The sequence below is a fragment of the Mustela erminea genome, chromosome 14 (genome assembly GCF_009829155.1).
Source record: "Mustela erminea isolate mMusErm1 chromosome 14, mMusErm1.Pri, whole genome shotgun sequence".
Classification (NCBI taxonomy): domain Eukaryota; kingdom Metazoa; phylum Chordata; class Mammalia; order Carnivora; family Mustelidae; genus Mustela; species Mustela erminea.
In genome coordinates, this window is record NC_045627.1 from 46504783 (window position 1) to 46526390 (window position 21608).

The 21608-nt window shown below is 39.1% G+C and overlaps 1 protein-coding gene across 10 annotated transcripts in view; it reads left to right on the forward strand.

Moving 5' to 3' along the window:
- NRG3 (neuregulin 3) overlaps nt 1-21608 on the forward strand; it is a 1051311-nt gene that overhangs the window by 448509 nt on the left and 581194 nt on the right. For all 10 annotated transcript variants that reach the window (XM_032312183.1, XM_032312181.1, XM_032312184.1 and 7 more), the window contains exon 2: nt 7036-7165. In XM_032312183.1, the coding sequence (XP_032168074.1) occupies nt 7036-7165 (130 nt within the window). The remainder of the gene's footprint in view (nt 1-7035; nt 7166-21608) is intronic.

Sequence of the window (21608 nt, forward strand, 5' to 3'; positions counted from 1 at the left end):
ATGCACTAAGTTTAGGATGGGGCTCATGAACTTGACAGGTAATGAATGCTGATGCTGCTGAAAAGCAGGAGGAAAATCAACATTAGGTAATAATATAGAAGCCAATGAAAGGTTTTTCCCAGAGTGGGGAGTGGCTGAGTACAGGTGCTTCTGAGAGTTCAAACAAGGTGAGAAAAAAATGTGCAAACATCCATCCAGTGGGTTTAGAGGCGCCTAGTGACATAGACGGGACCATTTCAGTGAACAACATGGGGAGCAGAGATGGTATCTAGGAAGCATGTAGCATAGTACCTAGAAGCCACCCAAGGGTTTGTGACAAGACAAGGACTCCTGTGACAGTAGCTGCCATTCTAACTGTTATCACTGAATGCAGTTTGTCTAGGCATGTGTATGCATCAGGTAGAAGGAAATAGATTCAGCTGGAGGATAAACTCTGCAATTTCCAAATAAATGCATTTCTATCGAACAAGCTATGTCTCGTGCAGGCTTATTTAAACTGGTGCAGTCTTTAGAAGCAAGATTTCAGACTGTAGGGTGGCAGGTATGTCATGCAAATTCAAGAAGGGTCCTTTCTACAATTGCTGTGGGAGTGGATGGCTCTGGGATATATCAGGAGCTGTCAGTTCTCACAGCAGCCCGATGACTCAATGGAACTGATAGATTCCTTGCCCCACGTTCCCCATTTCTCCCATGCCTGCAGAGTGAACGATGTCTGGTCTCCGGCAGCAGGAAGAAAGCTATCTTTGCCTCTTGCCAGTTGAGGAGTGCTTGGTTTCCTTTTCAAACACTACTGCATTCTTCTTGCGATTTTCCTTAACCGTTAAATATTTTATAAGTCAGTCTCCTGCCAGTGCTCCTTACTGGGTACCTGAAAAATGGCAGATTCAACTGGGAATGGTAATGTATGGTGGTAGGTTTCAGTTATACCATTCCCATGGAATGGAGGAGTCTGCTGGAGTTCATGACCATATTTAAATGGGTGCTGGCCTGTAAAGTTGTTTTGCTAATCCTAAAAGCTTTTAGACTGCGTCTTAACTTGTCTTAGAGAATTCTCATGAACTCAGTGGGGGGAAGGAAGAAACTGGTCGATGATTCTGACATTTGCAAACCGGGAGTGTGTGGAGTGGATCTGGGGTTTATGCTGCGTGTGATCATTTTCCTTCCTGAGGTGCTCTCGTGTTCTTCCCATCTAGAATTCCTTTCCCCAAGCCAATGAAATCTTGCCCACTCAAGACCCAGCTCCAGTGCCAGCCCTTTGGGAAGCCTTCAGAGATAACTATAGCCTGAATTAGGCTCTCCCTTTATTTTGATTATCTACTGCAATTATTATCTGTAATAGTCTGTTTAGCGCCTTGTTCCGGCAACAAAATCTGTGTTCCCACAGTGTGCAGTGTTGTGCTGGCAACAAAGAAAGCCTCAATAAGTAATATTCAGGTTCAACTTAGTACTTAAGGGGGAAAACCAGTCATTGTTTTAATTCATGAAAAAATTAACTTTCATTGCAAAATCTGCAGGGATTTCTGTTTCCCAGCCTTACATTTTCTTCCCATTTTTTCCTTTAATGAATTAACCACCACCACTTCCCACTGTGCGTTTAATTACTGTACTGATTGCTTACTATGTATGCTACATGGTGTGGAAAGAATACAAAACTTGAAAGCAAAGCACTCTCCCTGACCTCCCTGGGGATAGAGACCAAAACCCATAAAAAATATAAGAAAACACATTAAATGACATATAACAAGTGCCAGATGAGTGGTCTGGATAATTGTACAGCCCCTGTGGTCTCAAGTGAATAGGTACTAATTCCTCATGACAGCAACTATGCTTTCTTGGCCTGAGACCTTGAACTTTGGTCATGGTGCTTGGAAGGTCCATCCTTAGCACCACCTCTGTTCATCTGAAGCTTAACATTCCTTTGTCCTCTCTTTCCGAATATCATCCCTCCTTTTTTCTCTCCTCCCATCCCCTCTTCCCATGGACTTCTTTTTTTTTCCCTCCTCTCATCAATTTCTATACACTTTACCTAAATTGCTTCTGAAGCTCTTCTTGAGTCCTAACTTCTAAACATGTACTCATAGGGAGTTTTTCTTTTATGAAAAACCTGCATGGTTTTTAGTATAGGACATTTAGAAAAATGCTCGTATAAGAAGATCATTCTTCTATAAACACCTGTTGTGTTCACCTCTGTGTCAGGCCGTCCATAAGACCTTCGATCAGAGATGAGAAGATCCTCTCTGTCCCCCAGGAGCTCATGGCCTGGTCAGAGGGGAGATCCCTGGGCTGATGCAGGGAAGTGAATGATATCTGGGAAGGAGTTACTCTGGAATAAGAGAGAACCTTGAATAAACAAATGGGAATTCATGGGAATGGTAGGCTTCTCCTTGTTTACTTACCTGAGACTTCATCCATGTGATTTTTTTGAAGACAATCAAAACCTCTATAAGAAATTTGTTTATCAGGTTACATTCCTAGAAACAGAAGATGCCCTTTGAATTTTAAATACATAACAAAATAGTAGCATATATTGTGGTCAGTTTAGTGTACTAGACTATAGTAAAAGTGAATCAGTCTTAAGTATATAAACAGGTTTCGTGATAAGTTTACCATGAGAGTTCCATACCTGATTGTTAAAGCGTCCCAAGGTTATTTAAGGTCATGATAGCTTGGAGTTAGATCACATACATTATGTCATCCTTCCAAATGTCCCGTATTTCCTCTTTAGAACAAAATACTCACCTGGACATTTCAAATCCTGTGGGGTCACTTTCAGGCACAAAAAGGTAATGAAGAGGTGTACCTCATACTTTATTGTTATCTCAGTTGCATTTATGTTCTATTTTAGATGTTTGTAGTATATTTTATATGTAAGACAGTTAACCAAATATATACATACATGCACTGGTAAATAGATATGCAGATATTGGAGGGTGTCCTAAAATTATTGTTGTCTCTTTGGTGGGCTGAGCTTGGTCATGAGTGATAAAAAGCCTAATAATCACTAGGCCAGGCACAGTTTACTTTCTAACCTTATTTACTACTTTACAAAAGTGGGTAGGTGGTCTGAGAGTTAGTATAATGGTCTAGTAATTCCATTAAGAAATTTTTCTGTCTTTCCATTGACATATTTGGCATGATGCCTTACAAGTGTAAACTTTTATCACAGTGAATATTATTTACTTTGCCCAATCCCTTGTGATTTTAGGTGAGTGATAAATGGACACTGTGTAGTAAAGTGTTTAGGTAAATTCTAAGGTTTCAAATTTATTGATGATTGCAGTCTACTTATAGAAGGAGTAAGCTTAGCATTCTGTTACTGTTTATTGTATTAAGATGTTAAAAATTAAGATGTTAAAAAAGAGCCTGGGTGGCTCAGTGGGCTAAAGCCTCTGCCTTCGGCTCAGGTCATGATCCCAGGGTCCTGGGATCAAAGCCCCACTTCAGACTCTCTGCTCAGCAGGGAGCCTGCTTCCCTCTCTCTCTCTGCCTGCTTCTCTGCCTACTTGTGATCTCTCTCTGTCAAATAAATGAACAAAATCTTAAAAAAAAAAAAGATGTTAAAAATACTTAACGGTGGTGTTTCCTTGAATCCAATCAAGTCATTATAAGGGATAAACATGTGTATTTGTGTTAAGTTTTAGATTCTCTAAGCTATGGAAATAGAAAACCTGAGTACATGTTAAGCCTGACATCTCTGTACTCTCTCACCTCGGACTTTTGCAGAGGCATTTACTTGGGCTTCTGAAACACCGAAATGTGCTAATAGACAATAACGTGATGGGGAAGGCTATTGGTAGAATGGGGAGGTAATCGCTGGAGACAGCATTTGTCAGATGAAAACTAATTGATTGTAATTGCTTTGCCATTGTATTGCTCTTGGAGTCTGTAGCTTGTTAAAACCACTGATTGTAAAATAAGGATCTCACTTTTTATGCTGTAGGTTATGTTAATGAAAAGCTGTTCTTAGAGGAATGATCAGTGAATATCAATAAATGGATAATAAGAAATTAAAGGAAAACTAACTGATCATGAGTTAATATACTTCAGCAGTCAAGGTAGCAATCAAAGGTGTGGTGTTTCATATTGAATATTTTGCTCAGAGCTCTTGAATTTTAAATATTTCCAGTAGAAAGAGAGATTGATTCTGTGTAACTATTTATTGCAAACTGTCTTGCATAACGGATCTTCTCTGTAGAGGAGATCTCCTGGAAAACAGAAAATGTGTCTGTTTTGCAGAGCCTTTATTTTGTGCCAAAGTATTAACAGATAGATATTTTGAAGTGGAAAAATAAGTTTCTGTTGTACCACCAAAAAAAGAGGATATTCGATGTGTGCTGTTTTGATGCCCAAATTATATGAGCAGTGTATAAGTGAAGACTTCTGTGAATCTGAGGACAAGGTGTGTTTTTCCAATATTCCTCAATATTAAAGTAGATATACTAAAATGGTAATATTGGTGTGAAATTACATCTAACTTGTTGTGCGATATGCATTAACTCTTATATGATTGTGATGATGTCTTTAACGATCATATCTTTTACCAAGGGCATTTAAAGTGTTAGCAGTGTTAGAGTGATCCAGATTTATTGAAGACATTTTTTCCTGAACACCCATTGTGATTCAAGGCTCCACCTCTGACCTTAAGGAAACACACAGACTAAAGAATAAAGAAACAGATAAACATGTGAACAAATGGCTACTTGCAGCATTGAATGTTGAAGCAGTGATGTGAGTGATCAAAGGTGTTCTTGAGACACAATGGGAAAATGATGTAAACTTTGAAGGATTTCTAGTTGTCTTCCAGCAAAGAGAAAGATGGTCCAGGAAGAAGGAGCAATGTGACAGCTCCTGGTGTTTGGAGAAAAAGAAAAATAATCAGTAATGAAGTTGTGTGTCTTAGGTCACAAGATGACACCAGAGGGCAAAATGCCACATGGTTTATGTGAGTCTCTGAGGAATTTGGAGTTATTCTTATGGGGATGGAGGGCCGCTGAGGATTCTAAGATGTGGGAAGGGTATGAGTGAATTTCGCTTTGGGGCAGTCATTTTCCCCTCAGTTTGGTTAATGAACAGGAAGAGAGGCTTCCAGTGGCTTCCAGTTACTCAGCTGGTTGGTTATAAGAACCCACACTATGAACATTATTATTAATCTAGATCCAAAAAAGGGAATTAAAGGAGCTTGAATGCAGAATCATTTATTCACCTTTGACTTCTTATTTTATTTTATTTTTTAAATGTTTGTTTATTTGAGAGAGAAGGAGAGAGAGAGAGAGTATGAGCAGGGACAGGGAGAAGGAGAGGCGAGAGAGCATCTCAAGCAGACTCCCCACCGAGCTCGGCTCTGAACTTGATCTCATCACCCCGAGATCATGAGCTGAGCTGAAATCAAGAGTTGAACACGTGACTGACTATGCCTCCCAGATGCCCCCCTCTTTGACTTTTTAAATATATTTTTTCTCCAATGTGGCAGTGGAATTGGTGCTAATACTTGAGTTGCTTAAAACTGTGAGAATAAAATATGTGCGTGTGATAACAGAGTCTGTATCTAGTAGACAGGACATACTTATGGCTAGTTTCATATTTAGGAAAAGGATGCAGACATACAGCCTAATTTAAAAATTTTAGTAATTATGATTTTAAAGCAAAAGTTTAAAATAATGCTTAAAAATGACAGTAATTTGGTTCTGTTAGGTATATGCCAGAAATATTCTTCACATTTGAGATTCTGTTTCAGAATTTGGAATATTTGCATTTTAATTACATAAGAAAAGGGCGAAAAAAGTAGAATAATTTGTTCAGTTCTTAGCCTATTAGAACTGTAACTAAAAACAAAAAAACTCTTAGAAACTGACATTGGTTTCCACAGAACAGTCGCAATATGCATTGATCAGATGTTTAATGACATTTGGCAACAATAAAGGGAAGGAGATCCTGTTTCAATCTTTCATGCAACATGTTTGTTAAAAACTGAGTGAACGAAAGCGGGATTGAGGTGTTTGACTGCAGAATCATTCCACTTTTACTATTACCGTGTCCTCGGTGGGGGCTTATAGAGTGATTCCAATTGCTAAAATGTAGTGGAGAAATTTAGAAAACTGAATACAGTGCTTGTCGTAGTCAGCCGGGACTGTTTTAACAGATTGGGTAGCTCATAAACACAGAAATTTATTTCTCACAGTTTTAGAAGCTGGGAAGTCCAAGATCTAGGTGCCTGGAGATTGAGTGTCTGGTGTGTGGAGAGGACTTCTTGGCTCATAGAGCACTATCTTCTTATGACTGCAATGGGCGACAGAGGTTTCTGGGGCACTGTTAGAAGGGTACTAATCCCATTCATGACCTAATCCCCTCCCACAGGCACACCTGTTGGTACCATCTCATTGTGATTATGTTTTACCCTGTGAGTTTGTGGGAGCACGCACCATTAGGTCATGAAATGTCATATCCAGCTGCATTTCTTCAGTCCAGTGGAGGGTCTGTGCTCTCTCTCTCTAGAGGTGAAGGGTCAGCGCGTAGAAGTCCTCAGTGCAGGGCACCTGGTGGCTCAGTGGGTTAAAGCCTCTGCCTTGGGCTCAGGTCATGATCCCAGGGGCCTGGGATGGAGCCCCGCATCAGGCTCTCTGCTAAGCAGGAAGCCTGCTTCCTTCTCTCTCTCTGCCTGCCTCTCTGCCTACTTGTGATCTCTGTCTGTCAAATAAATAAATAAAATCTTTAAAAAAAAAAAAAAAAGGGGCGCCTGGGTGGCTCAGTGGGTTGAGCCGCTGCCTTCGGCTCGGGTCGTGATCTCAGAGTCCTGGGATCGAGCCCCGCGTCGGGCTCTCTGCTCAGCGGGGGGCCTGCTTCCTCCTCTCTCTCTGCCTGCCTCTCTGCCTGCTTGAGATCTCTGTCAAATAAATAAATAAAATCTAAAAAAAAAAAAAAAAAAAAAAAGAAAAAAAAAAAAAAGAAATCCACAGTGCACAGATCCCGGCCAGGGTTTTGACCTGGGGTGACCGACTGTGCTGCTGACAGCGGTTCTGTCTGTGTTTCTTTTGACAGATACAACGACGTATTCCACGGAGCGGTCTGAGCACTTCAAACCCTGCCGAGACAAGGACCTCGCATACTGTCTCAATGATGGCGAGTGCTTTGTGATCGAGACCCTGACGGGATCCCATAAACACTGTCGGTAAGCCACTGGTGGCTGGCACCGGAGGCAGGCCCTCCGAGAGGCCTGGCGGCAGAGGGTGGTGGTTGAGCTCTGGAGTGTATGTGGGATGCTTTTAGTCTAGCTGTTGGAATGGCAAAATCAGGAGTCATAATATGGGTGACTTTAGTATTTGAGGAAGGTAAAACTGAATTAAAATAGACAAGATCAGAATTTTACCTAAGCAAAGACGGGTTTTCATTTATATCTACCACTTTAGTAGAAATACTTACTCCCTTTAGAAGCCTGCATTGTTGGTGTAGGACTTAGACACATTGGCCTGACACAATAACCCTTTCTTGAGAAACTCCAGACTGTGGCATGACAAAGCACACTGCTCATCTAAGATCACGCAGCTCAATGTTGATTGTGAACCAAACCCCAGACTGTGACTGTGTCCAGAGAAGACTGGAGCTCATCTTGATTCTGCCCTCGTTTATTAATTTCATTATTTTTCTAACACCTCTCTTGATAAAATGCTCTCCAGCAAGATGTTGTAAATGAAATCATAGTCCTGTTACTGTCGAGGTAGAGAACTACTTAGGGAAATTCCCAGTAGAGCTCAGGAGGTGTTTAATTGGTTTTTAGAGACTTAAGGTTATATAAATGCTAAAAATAAAAAACAGGTGGAGCTAAATAGTGCACTTGTAAGCACTGCAGCTTTAAGGTTCCGTAGAAGAATCAAATTAGCATCCCCAAAATATTTCCCACTGAGCTTTTATTTCCAGCACTACCCGGGTAATTTGTTTTTTTTTTTTCTTGCAATTGTATATGCTTCCGTGAACATATGTGTCCACACCCCTTTCCTTCTCTTTATTTACTTTTCTCATATGACATACTTATTAAATTAATTATTCTGAACCATGAAGCATGGAAAATTATGACTTTTTTCTCTATATATTGCTATTATGAAGCTTCATTCTGTGTTGTTTTATTAAGACGGCATTGCGAAATGCACCTTGTAGTGAGGAGCTTCGAGCATGTTGGCAAATCTTGCCTGACTCTAAGGGCCAGCTTCAGTCCACGAGGAAGATGAGTTGTCCCAGTGGGCAACACAGGTTTGGAAGAGCCGATAAGTGACAGTGGTCTTCTGTCAGGATAAACAGGACGGGACCTGCTCTCATGCTTGAGAACATGGCTTCCATATGACTTGGGGACTATTATTACATTTACCGTACTTACAAAATTTACACCCCATTTCTGTCCTCTGGGAAACTAGGTTGGGGATGAAGGAAAGTGGAAATGCCCCTTCCCACATCCCTCTTCTTGTGTTATATTTATTAGGTGAGTGTAGACAGAGGTAGAAAGCACACAAATGACTTTAAGACCTCCAGGGAGAAGCCAAGAGTGATCTACCCACTCCAAGCATGAATTGTATCCAAGCTCTCATAGATCCTCAACCGTACATTAAAGGGATCGTCATGTGCAAGTGGACAGTGCTGTCAGTTATGTTTGAATACCTAATTGATTGGTGGAGGGATTAATCAAAAATATCACCTAAAGCAGTGACTTTTAGGATGGTATTTTACCCAAAAGAGGGATCAAATCAGGCCCCACACAGTATGCAGGTGGGTACAATTAATCTTTTTGAAAACTGAGAGTGTTGCAAATAACAAAATAATTCTTACTTTTTTTCAACATACAGCCTCACTCTATTCTGGATTAGTTCATGGTGTATTAGTTTGCTAGGGCTGCTGTAACAAAGTACCTCAGATTGAGTGGTTTACGCAAGAGGAATGTATTTTATTGTTTAAGCAAGAGAAATGTATTTTATCAGTTCTGCAAGCTAGAAATCCATACTCCAGGTGTTGGCAGAGTTGTTTCCTTTCTGTCTCTCTCCTGGGCTTAGGGATGGCCATCTTCTTGTGTCTTCTCATTTTTTTTCCCTCTGTACGTGTCTGTATTCACATTTTCTCTTATTATAAGGACACCAGTCATATGGCTCTATTTTAATTCACTTATCTCTGCAAAGACACTTTCTTTAAATATGCTCACATTCTGAGTTACTGGAGGTTAGGACTTCAACATATTAATTATTTGGGAGACAATCCAGTCTATGATACTATAATGTATCTCAGGTCTGGAAAAAATGTCTTTTGCTTTTGTACATATATGCATGCTTAAGTTTTTTTTTTTGCCTACACAAGTGGAGATATATCTATGATTCAGTGGGAAAAATATATATATATATATATATAAATATATATATATATAATTTTGACCTTCTGTCTTCATATTTCTTGCATATTTCAGCCCAGACAACCTGTTATTTAACATAGAGTCACAACATAGCTAATCATGACAAAAGACCAGCCTAAGACAGAATTGGAACTCGAGTAGGTTAATAGATGCCTATAAATCTCCTACTAGAGTGTATGAATAAATCACACATTGCATGTGCCCACTATTCATCTTCTGGGCTTTGCTGTGAATAAAAAGCTTACATTTGTTCCTGCATCAGCCACTTCTAAGAATCCCCATGTAGTTATTAATAATATGTTATTTTGTATAGCACTCTATTTAAGTACCATGTTTCATTCATTGTTCTCCATTCGGCAAATGTTTATTGAGCACCTCCTATCACCAAGATATTGTTGAATAAATACATACAGAAATGAACTTAGGAATTAAATGGCACTGTACTTTGTAATGCACTTGGAGTAAGTGAAGTAGTTTATTGTCGGGAAGTAAGGAAAACAAGGGGAAGTATTTTCACATGACTGGCATGCTACCGGGGGTATCTGTGATACATTACCAACTGGGCCATGTTTCAAGTCAATTAAAAAACACAATTCAGTATATTAGAACAACAATATGTAGGGATGTCTGTGAATCTACAGTAAATGTTTTACTTATGACATTCAGATATAAGAGAAATCAAGATAATATTTTTTAGTATTTTAAAAGTAAATTGCAAAAAAAAAAATAAATTGCAATCCTATGATAAATCCTGTGACTGGGAGCCCATGAATCAAAAAACATTTTCTATGTTGAAAAAGATTGATGATGCTCTAACACTTTTCTGTTTACTTGCCTAAGAAGAGTAGATGCAAACCTACCTAGATCATCTCTGATAGAGATCCCAAAAATGTTTGCTCAAAGTGTTAACAGCATGAATGTTGAGATGGGGAGATTTCATATTTTTACTGTTATTTTCTTACTCCTTAGTGTATTTTCAGGAAGCTATTTTTAGTATTTAGAAATTATAGAGCAAGCTAATGAAAAATTTAAGAACAATGCCAAGATTCTCAAAATAACTCGACAGAGGGGATTTTAAAGAAAAATAGACAAACTTGGTCTTGCTGAATTTAAAATATGCTATAAAGTCCAAGATCATTGGCTGACAGACTGGCAATACCAGAATCAGGTATGTTCTGGAACTTAGTGTAGAGTAAGGAGAGATCCATAAATCAGAGGGAAGATGAGTCTGATTGCTCAGTAAATTTGGTTGGCGATCAGATAAAACAAATCAAATTTGGGTTTTTACTTTCCTTCTTTATATGAAAAGTTGTTTTTAATGAATTCAGGAGTTAACGTAATTAATAAAGTCTTGAAGAGAATGGTAAATAAAATTACATACTTATTTATGACAGCAACTGAAGGGACCTTTGAACAAAAAGCAATGGAAGGAAAAAAATAAACATCCTGGCAAAACCTTGCTTTTTGGTCTGGATAATATAAATCAGAAATACAATTAAAAGATGAACTACAGTAAACCATGTAATAAAATATGGCAAGGAATTAATATTCTGAAGAAGTCATATAAATCAACTAGTGTAACATTAAAATTAAGTCTCAGTAGGAAAACGGGCAACAAGGGGAACGTATTCTTCCCTTAAAAGAGAATACAAATAACCAATAAACATGAAAAATACTCAGCCTCACAAAGAAATGCAAATTAATTTTTTTTTTGCCTATTACATACTTAATGATTTTTAAAAGCAAATAGTTTGCTGAGAGTAGAGTAAAAGCACACTCTCAGTTACTACTTGAGGGAATACATTTTGTTAAGTATCTCCTATATGTAATGTTTCAAAATATTTATATTGTTTCTAAAAATGCAGTATACAGAAATGTGTGTGTAGATTTATTTATAAGAATATTCACCACAGGTTTATTTGTGTTGGAAAAAAAAAAAACCCTGAATTTGTAATTTTATATACATTAGAATACACCTATGCATTGGATGAATTCAACCTAACTAGAATTTTCATAATGTTTTAGGGCCATGAAAATGCTTGTTATATCATGATGTATATATGAAAATCAAAATATTCTAAATTTGAGCATGCAATAGCAGTCTAATTCTAAAAAAGAGCTTAGTAAAAATTAAAAAAAAAACTAATAGGTTTTGTTACTATTTTCTTCTTCAAACATTATGAATTTTCTAAGATCTGTACATTACACACATATTTCATTTATGTAATACCTGGTTAAGACACTTGACCCCTTGCTTCTCATGTTTCCATTAAGAAAGATAGATAGTGTCCCTGGCTCTGTTAAATCAAGGTCATTATAGTTCATTATTATTAGGCTGATAAGAGAACTTCCAATTAAGCCCTTCTAGATTAAATACTGCAAAGTCCATTTGAATGTGTCTGCTCCTTCTTTTATTAATAATTCATTTACACTTTTTATGCTAATTCTTTTCCGTGCTGAATTCATCTGTTTTGAAACCTAAAAAAAGAAAAAAAAAAAGAACTAATAGAAAGATATATCCTACAGTAATAAAGCTGGATGAGAAGGAAAGCAAGTCACTAGAAACTCATTGAATCAAAATATTCTGAATTAAAGCAGAATATTCTTGAACATGTTTTTTTTTAATGTCATTTCTAGAAATTTTAAGAACTTGGGAAATGGTGCTATCTGTGATCTATTTCACTAGAGTGAGAGAGGGAGCCATTGTGACTGAAAAGATTGGTAAGCATTTGACTGGGCCAAACTTGTTTTGAGGCCAAATTCAAGTTAAAAGGATGTGCCTCTCCTGAATTGAAGCTCATTAGATGTTTCGGCAGCCTTGCTGTAAAAATGGATTTTCAAAACTTTGGAAAGGGTAGCATTTTAGCTGAATTTGATCTGAAGCGATCATTTTGGAAATTTGTCAAGCAATTCACTTGGAAGATGCTTGACTCGCATGAAATATGGGACTGCTAGAAAAAGGGAGAAGCAGTCCAACAGCAGCCATTGCTCCAGGCTGTACTTCCATAAATGGGCTGATGGACTGGGCAGTCAGTGATGTGGGTGAAATGCTCCCAGGATTTGGGGAGCAAAGAAAGCAATTGAAAGAAGGAGGGGACTTTCGAGAAGTTGCTGTTCCTTACTTTGTCTCATTCTGCCTGTGTAGGTTTTGAAATCAAAGCTTCCATTTTTAAGAGCATTGACTGGCCCAGTGTAACCATTTCCCGATGATATACTTTATAAAATTACAGGACCCTCCCTGTCAGTGCTTTGCTCTGTGACTTCGGAGGTCCATTAGCTCACCCACCCAGTGAGGGTCCTCTTTATCAAATGATTCTTCAGTAAGTGCTCTGAGTGCAGCAGCTAATGATTCCCCATGGTTGACGCAAGGCAGAAGGGAAATGGAGTTTGGCTCACATCCCTGAACTCCATTGGCAGGAGATGACGGAGGCTGAAATATCTCTAAATCCAGGTTTAGTGGCAGAGTCCCTGCAGAATGGAGTTGAATAACAGGGCGAAGAGTCTCAGAAGAATTTTCAAGTTCATTAGCTAAATGTTCATGAAAATGTTTGCCACAGTCTGGATATAATTTGAGTCATTTGCAATAGCCGTGTTCATAACAGGCTGTCTACTGATTGCCCCTGACGTGGACAAATGAGCCAAGTGATAACTGTTGGCCTCTTTTCTATGGATGAAGTTTGTGAAACTTAAAAAAGTGGCTTAAAAAGCAAAGAACAACAGGACAGTGAACATAATTGCAATTTGATGACACGTAAGCATTGGTTTACTTCTTCTATTTTAACCTGTTTGCACTGGACCCCAGCTGGTTTTCTTAAAGGGCCACTTAAATATTGTGCATAAGTCCAGAGAAGCACATTTGATGGAGAATAGAAACATGTTTTTAGTTAATAGTCAAAGATTCTTCCCTTATTTTAATCTTTTCTGTCCTGATTGGGAGCTCTAGTTGAAACGTGAAATGGTGTTTCTTGAGGTGACTGTTGTGATTTGGATTTCTTGTATCAAAGAATTTACATCAATGTGTTTTTTAAATAGCTTCCTTGTATGATTTGGGGTAAGAGGTACATGAGGCAAATGTGAGCATTTACGACCAACCTGAATTAAAAGCTCTGCTCAGCTTTACACTGGCTGTATGAGGTTTCTCTGCAAGGCATTTAACCACAACCTCCTGTCCTATATTGAAAAGAGAGTCAGACAGACAGACAGACAGACAAACAGACAATTACTGGTCCTAAAGATTGATAGAAGAATGAAAAGTAGCAACATCGAGAAAGCTCTAAATACACAATAGACACTATGTATGTGATATTATTATCCTCGGTTCTTTTCTCTTCTCCCTTCTGCTTATATTGAAACCAAACCAAAGCATGTTTGCTACAGTCCTGTGAGAGAAATTGAGTGGTTATCATCTATGTATTTGATTAATTGGGGACTCGGGTTTTAAAAGGTGAGAAGGGGCAGGCTAGAAAATTCCTTGTGCATTCCCAGGGCTCAGGCTTCTCACTGCTGATTTGGAGACTCTGACAAATTAGCCAGTTTCTGTTATTTCCCCTAATTTTGCAACCGGTTTTTGATGTTCCAAGAATTTCTTCTTGCTGAACATAGCTTTAAGAGGAAGAAATGTTTCTCCTCTCCTACTTCATCAGTGTAACTTGCCTTCATTGTGTCGATGATTCCCATTTGGACTGGCTGGTTAGCTTCAGTCCTCCACCACAGACTCGCAGGTGAACAACTTACACATATTCTCTGTGACTCTGTTTTCTTACCTGTTAACTGCAGACGATAACATTCCTGCTTCATAGGATCATTGTGATGATTGATAGAAGTAAAATGTACTTGTCTGTGTAAACACATGGTGGATTTAATGGAGTCAGTGTGGTTGAATATACTAAGCTGTGCATGTTGCTCTCCGCACAGCTTTGTTTGCGGGTCATGTGTGGTCTGCACGCTGATCTGGGCCAGCACTTTGAGATGGGTACTCAGGGTCTCCTAAGCACATAAAGTTCAGCTTAGACCCACTAAGGAGAGTTAAACTGACCCAGACAAATTATTGAAAAACACAGTAATAATGAATCATAGGCAAGAACACTTTTTAGAATCAAGGGTCCTTATAATTATTCAAGCAGTGAATTTAGGGGAAAAGCAGGAACAAGAGGCTACCTTTTGATTCTCCCTGTTCTGTAGGTAGGGATATGCAGAAAAATCCCCTCTCCTCCTACTGTTCAAGCTATTCTGGCTGAGGGCTCTCCACAGCAACCCTTGGATCTGCTGCCTCCCCAAGTACCTGCTTCCTGTCTGTGGGGATCTCAAACCTATTGGGTTAGAGAGTAACCTGGGAGCTCCTGCACTCAGCCAGAAGTATATGATCTCATCTGCCACAGTTTGAGTGAATTACGGATTCTTTCCCCAAGTTTATTTTTAAAAAATATTGAGAACATATTCATAAATATCCTTTTGGCTAGAGATGGTCTATAAGTAAAGAGGTGAACAACATTAGCTATGGTAACACTGTTCCTGCCCTGCAGGCTTCTCAGGCAAACATTCCAGTAAGACCTTATCAAAAGAGGACAGAGATGGTTGGGATATTCTGCCTGGGCTCCTGGGACAGTGAGGAAATAGGCACCACCCTCCTGCAGAGTCTACTCAACCACTCATGCCCTAGCCGGTTTCAAAATGTTAGCAGCATTTCCCTCTTCCTAAGGATGGTATGTCTTTTCAATCCACTTTTGGTCTGAGCATCTTTAAAAAAATATAGATATAGATATAGATATAGATATAGATATAGATATAGATATGGATATAGATATGGATATAGATATATAGGGGCACCTGGGTGGCTCAGTGGGTTAAGCCTCTGCCTTTGGCTCAGGTCATGATCCCAGAGTCCTAAGATCGAACTCCACATCAGGCTCTCTGCTCAGCAGGGAGCCTGCTTCCTCCCCTCTCTCTCTCTCTCTTTCTGCCTGCTTGTGCACTCTGTCAAATAAATAAATAAAATCTTAAATAAATAAATAAAGATTTAAAATATATATATATAAAAGAATATTTAGGGGTTCCTGGGTGGCTCAGTGGGTTAAGCCTCTGCCTTTGGCTCAGGTCATGATTCTAGGGTCCTGGGCATCAGGCTCTCTGCTCAGCAGGGAGCCTGCTTCCCCCTCTCTCTCTGCCTGCCTCTCTGCCTACTTGTGATTTCTCTCTCTGTCAAAGTAAATAAATAAAATCTTAAAAAAAAAAAGAATATTTAATGACCAGATCACATTCACATTGTCTATGCATAATCATGTATCATATATATATATATATAATTATATATAATATTAATTGTATATAATTATATAATGTGTATATATATACACATACACACATATACAGTACACACACTCATACACATATTGTAATCTGAATGACCATATAGGTTGTCATCCAAATCCAAAAATGTTTGAGATATATGGGCAGTTTTAATAATTTCTTCTGTAAAATAAACCACACCAGCAATTCCTTAAGCTCGTAGGATGTATGGTTACCCTAATTGTCATTCAGATGTAACTCAAATTCACAGAAAAGCACGTATGCTCTATGTTTTTTTCTTAATTTAAATTTCACGATTCTACAACCTCTGTATTATTATCCCTCCCCCTCCCCTTTATTCCAAATCAGCTGAGCATTCCCTGAGTCACCAAGTAGTGGCAGGATCTGGATGGGAAAGCAGAACTGGGGGCTCCCACAGCCCAGGGCCTCTCCCCCTGTCCTCCAGGTCTGTGGAAGCACACATCAACTTCCTGTTAGTGTTGTCTTTAATTACTTTTCTACCTAGCCATTTTTTGTGAAAACTAAAAAAATGGGACAGGAGGGCCAGACCCTCCTTTGTCGACAGAAAGAAGCTGAAGACAGCGTTTCTGAAGTTTATCTTGAAGTGCATTTATACAACTCTGTTTATTATTTTTTTATGATCATAGCTATTCTGGTGCTTTAATAAATATCAGGAAAATAGTCTGCTTTTTTAAAGATTGTATTTATTTGAGAGAGAGAGAGAGAGGGAGAAAGAGTGTGTACAAGTCAGGGAGGGGGAGGAGAGAGAGGGAGAAGCAGACTCTCCGCTGAGCAGGGAGCCTGATGTGAGGGTCCATCCCAGAACCCTGTGATCATGACCTGAGCCGAAGGCAGATGCTTAACTGACCGAGCCACCCAGGTGTCCCTGGAAAGTCGTGTCCTTAAAGCAGAATCAGTGCGATGCACGTGCATACATATGGAATACTTACTAGGTATCTGGCATCATGCAGGGGACTGAGGTCCAATGGTAAATGAGAAAAAAGAACCTCTTCCTTTACTGAACTTGCTCTTAGTTGGAGGACAAAGAATCCCCACTGTCTCATGCGATAAAATTCCGTAGTGAGCCAACACTGACCACCACTGGCACCAAAGCCTAGGCTTGGAAGGGAAATCCTTGCCAGACTGTGAACTTGGAAGAAATATCTTCATTGAGTATATTTATGTACAAAATCTCCTGTTGAAGTTTTAGAAAATAAGAAATTAATGATAAAATTAAAAGAAGAAACAGGAAATAAATGAAAGCATGAAGCATGCTTTGAGGAATATCTTATTCAGAGATATATATCCTACATGAGTGAGATAGAAAATGTTTATAGCTATGTATGTCATATATGAGAGGTATAGCAGCTACACTCAATTCTACCATACATACGCTAAAAAATAAATGGCAATTTGATGTATTATTGCCATTATTCTACCGGTGTTTATTAAGCGTACTCAGTGTTCAGCATCCAGTGGAAGGCGGTAGGAACCTAGCTGATGAATGTTCTCAGAAAAACTAAGAAGGGAGGGGTTGAGATGGACATTTTCTAGTTCAATTCGTTGTGACAAGTTCCGTGTCATCCTCTCGATATTATCTGTATGTACGTAGCCCATATCTGTGTAGGAGAGTCCAAATACCAGTCATCAGTCCTTAAGCCAGGGAGAGCTTCTAAGAGGAAGTAACATGAATTTGCACTTGGAAGGAAAAGAGCCTACCCCTGCCTCTGCTTGAAGCCTGCTCTTTCTGCCAACAGAGGCATAGAGAGTTGAGCTGCTATTGGAGGAAATTCCCTTCAAACCCCAGGGAGGAAATTTCAAATGTATTTTAGATGTAATTAAGAATAATCAGTTTTATGACATAAATTCTGCAGTTGGTCACTTCTTTTCTGAATTATGTCCTCTCTTGTGTCCAGATGGTTATCAAAAACATATCAGGACATAATGACATCTTTAATTTCATTATCTCAGACTCTGAATTTTTATAGTGAGTGGGAAGAACAGACAAGAGGATGGTTTTTCAAACCTGTAAGAGTCCTGTGGATTAAACAATGAAATCAAGATTCCTTTTATTTGCCCAGAATTAATTTATGATTTTTATCTACATATATGAAATATTTGCAAAAGACCATTTTATAGCTACAATCTAAAATTAATTCATTAACATCTCAAGTATAAGTAATGATTTTTCTGGCACTAAAAATTTTCCTAACGAATTAAGTGTATCCATTTAAAAATGCCTTGACCATCAGTCAGTGTAGAGTTATTCAGGGAGAATGTGAGGGAGCAAAGTTGGAAGATACTTGATGGCACATTCGAGCAAAACATCTTTCATTTTCCCAACTACAAAGTATCCCTTTGTTTAGCAGAACAGCCATGAGGCTCATAGGAGGTCAAAGTAAGGCGATGATGTAGCGTTTGCCTTATAATACATCAGGTGGCATTTTGTCATATGCAAGGATACACACATATAGCAGAAATCAGAGAAAGAAAGGTTGTAAGAGTTCCTGAAACAGGGTGACTTTCTAGTGCCTCAGAATCTACTTTTTCATTTAAACACATCATAAATGCAGTGATAGCTACTGTCCGGGAAAGGAGTTACTATTTCAACAGAAGACTTCATTAAACAAACAGACCCCAGGCTTTGGGGCAGAGGCGTGCTCAGAGATGGCAGTGGAGAGACACTGAAATGATGCCCAGAGCCTGGCCTTCCTGGAGCCCTCTGACAGAGCATTCATCCCAATGACCCTGTGCTCCTGAAGGGCAGAAATTCAATTAGGAACTCTCAGTGAGGAGCCTCAGGAGGGAGGGAAGTGTGTGTGTCAGTAGGTGGCTCCACCTCCAGAAGGAAAACAGACTCCAGCAGTTAGAAAATAGAGTCTAATAAGAGGACAATGGAAAATGAAAAACTCGAGGCTGGAAAGAATAGGCGGAAAGGATGAGCTGATAAAGCATCTACTTTAAATAAGGTCATAATTTTGCTACCGTTTGGGGTGTGCTTCTGGGCTAATTTACAGCTACAATTGAAGTCAGAGGGAAGCCTTACTCTCTGCAACAAGGTTTTATTTTCAGTGCTCTGGAAAGCTCTTTCCTTTCTGCCTGGGTTAGCATTTGTGAAAGAAATAATGATTGTTTTAATGATATTAAATAGTAGCTTTGATCTCTTTCCCCCACAAGCTAACCAAAACATTATCTGGATGTATGAAATGATTCATTTGTGAGCAAAATTTCTGTTTCTATTATAATATTCCCGTTCACCTACTGACTCTCCCACTAGGCTGTGAGCTCATCTTTGCTTCTGGAACCTGCCACCTACTCAGTAAAGATACATCTGATACATGAAAAGAACTCTAGGCGGTTTCTACCACCAGCCTTTCTCAGAGGGCAAAATTGAGGTTTTGAAAGGAAAGAGAGGAAAATGCTAACAGCCATCTACTATTTCATACCCACTCAATGCAAGGCAAACGTTTTAACCCTTAATACACTGCTTCATGATTGCTGACCTAGTCCTCGTAGTACATCTGCAAAGGAATGTTGTATCCCCATTTGAGGTCATGAGGGAAGCTGTGAGAGGGAAGCTTCTTCAGGGATGGGCAGCCAGTAGGTGACAGGACTGAGTGCCAGTGTCAGTTCTGTTTGCCTGTCAAGCTCTTGATGTTTCAGTCTTGTCAAACTTAAGGTTATTGGAAAAATTACTGAGGGACATGGTTAAAAATGTAGATTCTCAGGCTCCTCCTGTGAGACTTTGATTCACTTGTCCCAAGATGGCACCCAGGAATTCTGCGTTCCGATGAGTCCATTATTGAGACAACCTGGGGCAACAGGGAACGAGACTAGCATTTCTCAAATGTTGAGTGTGTGAATCTCCTGGAGAATCTGCTCAACTGAAGATTCATGTCTAAGAGGTCTGGGGTGAGACCTGATGTTCTGTGTTTCGGACAATGTCCCAGATGATACCCATGCTGCTGTCCCACTGTCCACACTTGGAGCAGTAACTAAATTGTCATGCACACCAGGGGGACCCGTCTTCCCCAACCCAGAGGTCTTCTCATAATCCTGCCACCAGGATACATCTTCCCTCCATATGTAACCCAGAAATCGTGTCTAAGCAAAATTTCGTGCACACACTTGAGAATATATTTGTGAAGCTTCTGGAAACCTCTGTCTCTATTAGTTACCTTACTAGTAACTTACACCTTACTAGTTCATCTATAATGCTAAATGATGCTGGGCACCTGCAGCATGACTTGGTCCTATGCTCATCTCTTCCAGAACAGTTTTGTGAGCGAAATGTCCCATCAGGTCTCTGTTATATCAGGGGGATTTTATATACAACATCTGTGATTTATAGGTTTAAGCTAGATAATTAGTATTTATCCCAAGGAGCAGGGCCTTCAGTTAGGGGAAAACATTCTCTGCCACTTTCAAAGAAAGAAACACATATAGAACTTAAAAGTTGCTTGAAGCCATATCTCTTCAGGAATTGGGTTCATTCAAGATAATTCATCTAAGGCTTTTTGAAAGTATATTACTATTTTTCAATTTTATTCAAAATTATTTTCAAAGTAACAAAGTCTTCATGTATAAACATGACAAAATGTTAAGCAGATTTTACAATGGAAGACTAAATTCTCAAAAGGACAACTGATTTATCAGCAGCAATGTTGTAAATCTAGGCTTTGCTGCTTCCTAGCTGTGTGATTGCTAATATCTTAGCTTCTGTGAATTGGTTTTTTGGTGGTGGTTGTTGTTGTTGTTAAATCTGGGTATAACTGAGTATAGTTGAATATAGTTGACACACTGAACATTAATTTCTCACTTGTGAAATCACCTGATTGGAGATAATTCCCAGGGTCATTCCCAAATTTAAAATTGGGGGAAGAAACTGAGTGGTCTGATGTATTTTCACCTGTCTTTCCTTCCCGGGAAAGAAGACTTAGAGTTTTCTTTTATCCCAAACTCTTTTATTATTGGGGCACCTGGGTGGCTCTGTTGTTAAGTATCTGCCTCCTGCTCAGACCATGATTCCAGGGTTTGAGCCCCACATCAAGCTCCCTGCTTGGCAGGAAGCCTGCTTCTCCCTCTCCCACTCCCTCTGCTTTTATTCTCTCTCTCCCTGTGTCTGTCCCTATCAAATAAATAAAATCTTAAAAAATAAAAACAAAAACATAAAGAACCTCTTTTATTATCAATATTAGGAGAATTCAAAACAGGTACTTTATCATCACTTCTGCCATACCAGTAGACATAACTGACTATGCCAAGAGATTATGCTCTTCATCCAACAGAGTCCTTTCCAGTCTGTGCCTATATACTTGGAGAATTCCATGGTAGACTGTATAAAGGAGGCCAACTATGTCTTTTCCTTTGCCCCAACACCACCACCGCCTATGGGCATGTTTCCATATGCCCCGCGGGCCTCCACAGTTGTCAATTTCAAGTTAGCTGCTAGTTTAAAGTCATGGTATCCACATTCAGCGAAGTGTTCCATGAATCCATATTAGAACCTAATAGTCCTCACCTTCTCCCTCTCATTGTCTCTTTTCATTCTCTCTGTCCCATTCAGCTGTCCATACACACTGATTGAGCACTCTGTCAGGCTTGTCCTAGGCACTTCAGTGAAATCTGTGCATAGATGAAGTAATTTTCTCATAGGGCTTCTTTGGAATTGAAACCCAGAAGTGAAATTGGTTGGCCCAAGGACACAAACATTTTAATAGCTCTTGACCCGAAAGTATCTTGCCTCCATTGAGGACATCTTCTTTTCTAATTTAATATGTGTAAGTTTGCCCCTCATCATTATTTGATGTTTGTGTCTTTGGTTAGTGAATACCATCCATCCTTTGTATGAACATAAAATTAACATAGATCTTATTTTTACTTAACAAGTGAGTGTTTGGTGGAAATAGAAAACCAAGAA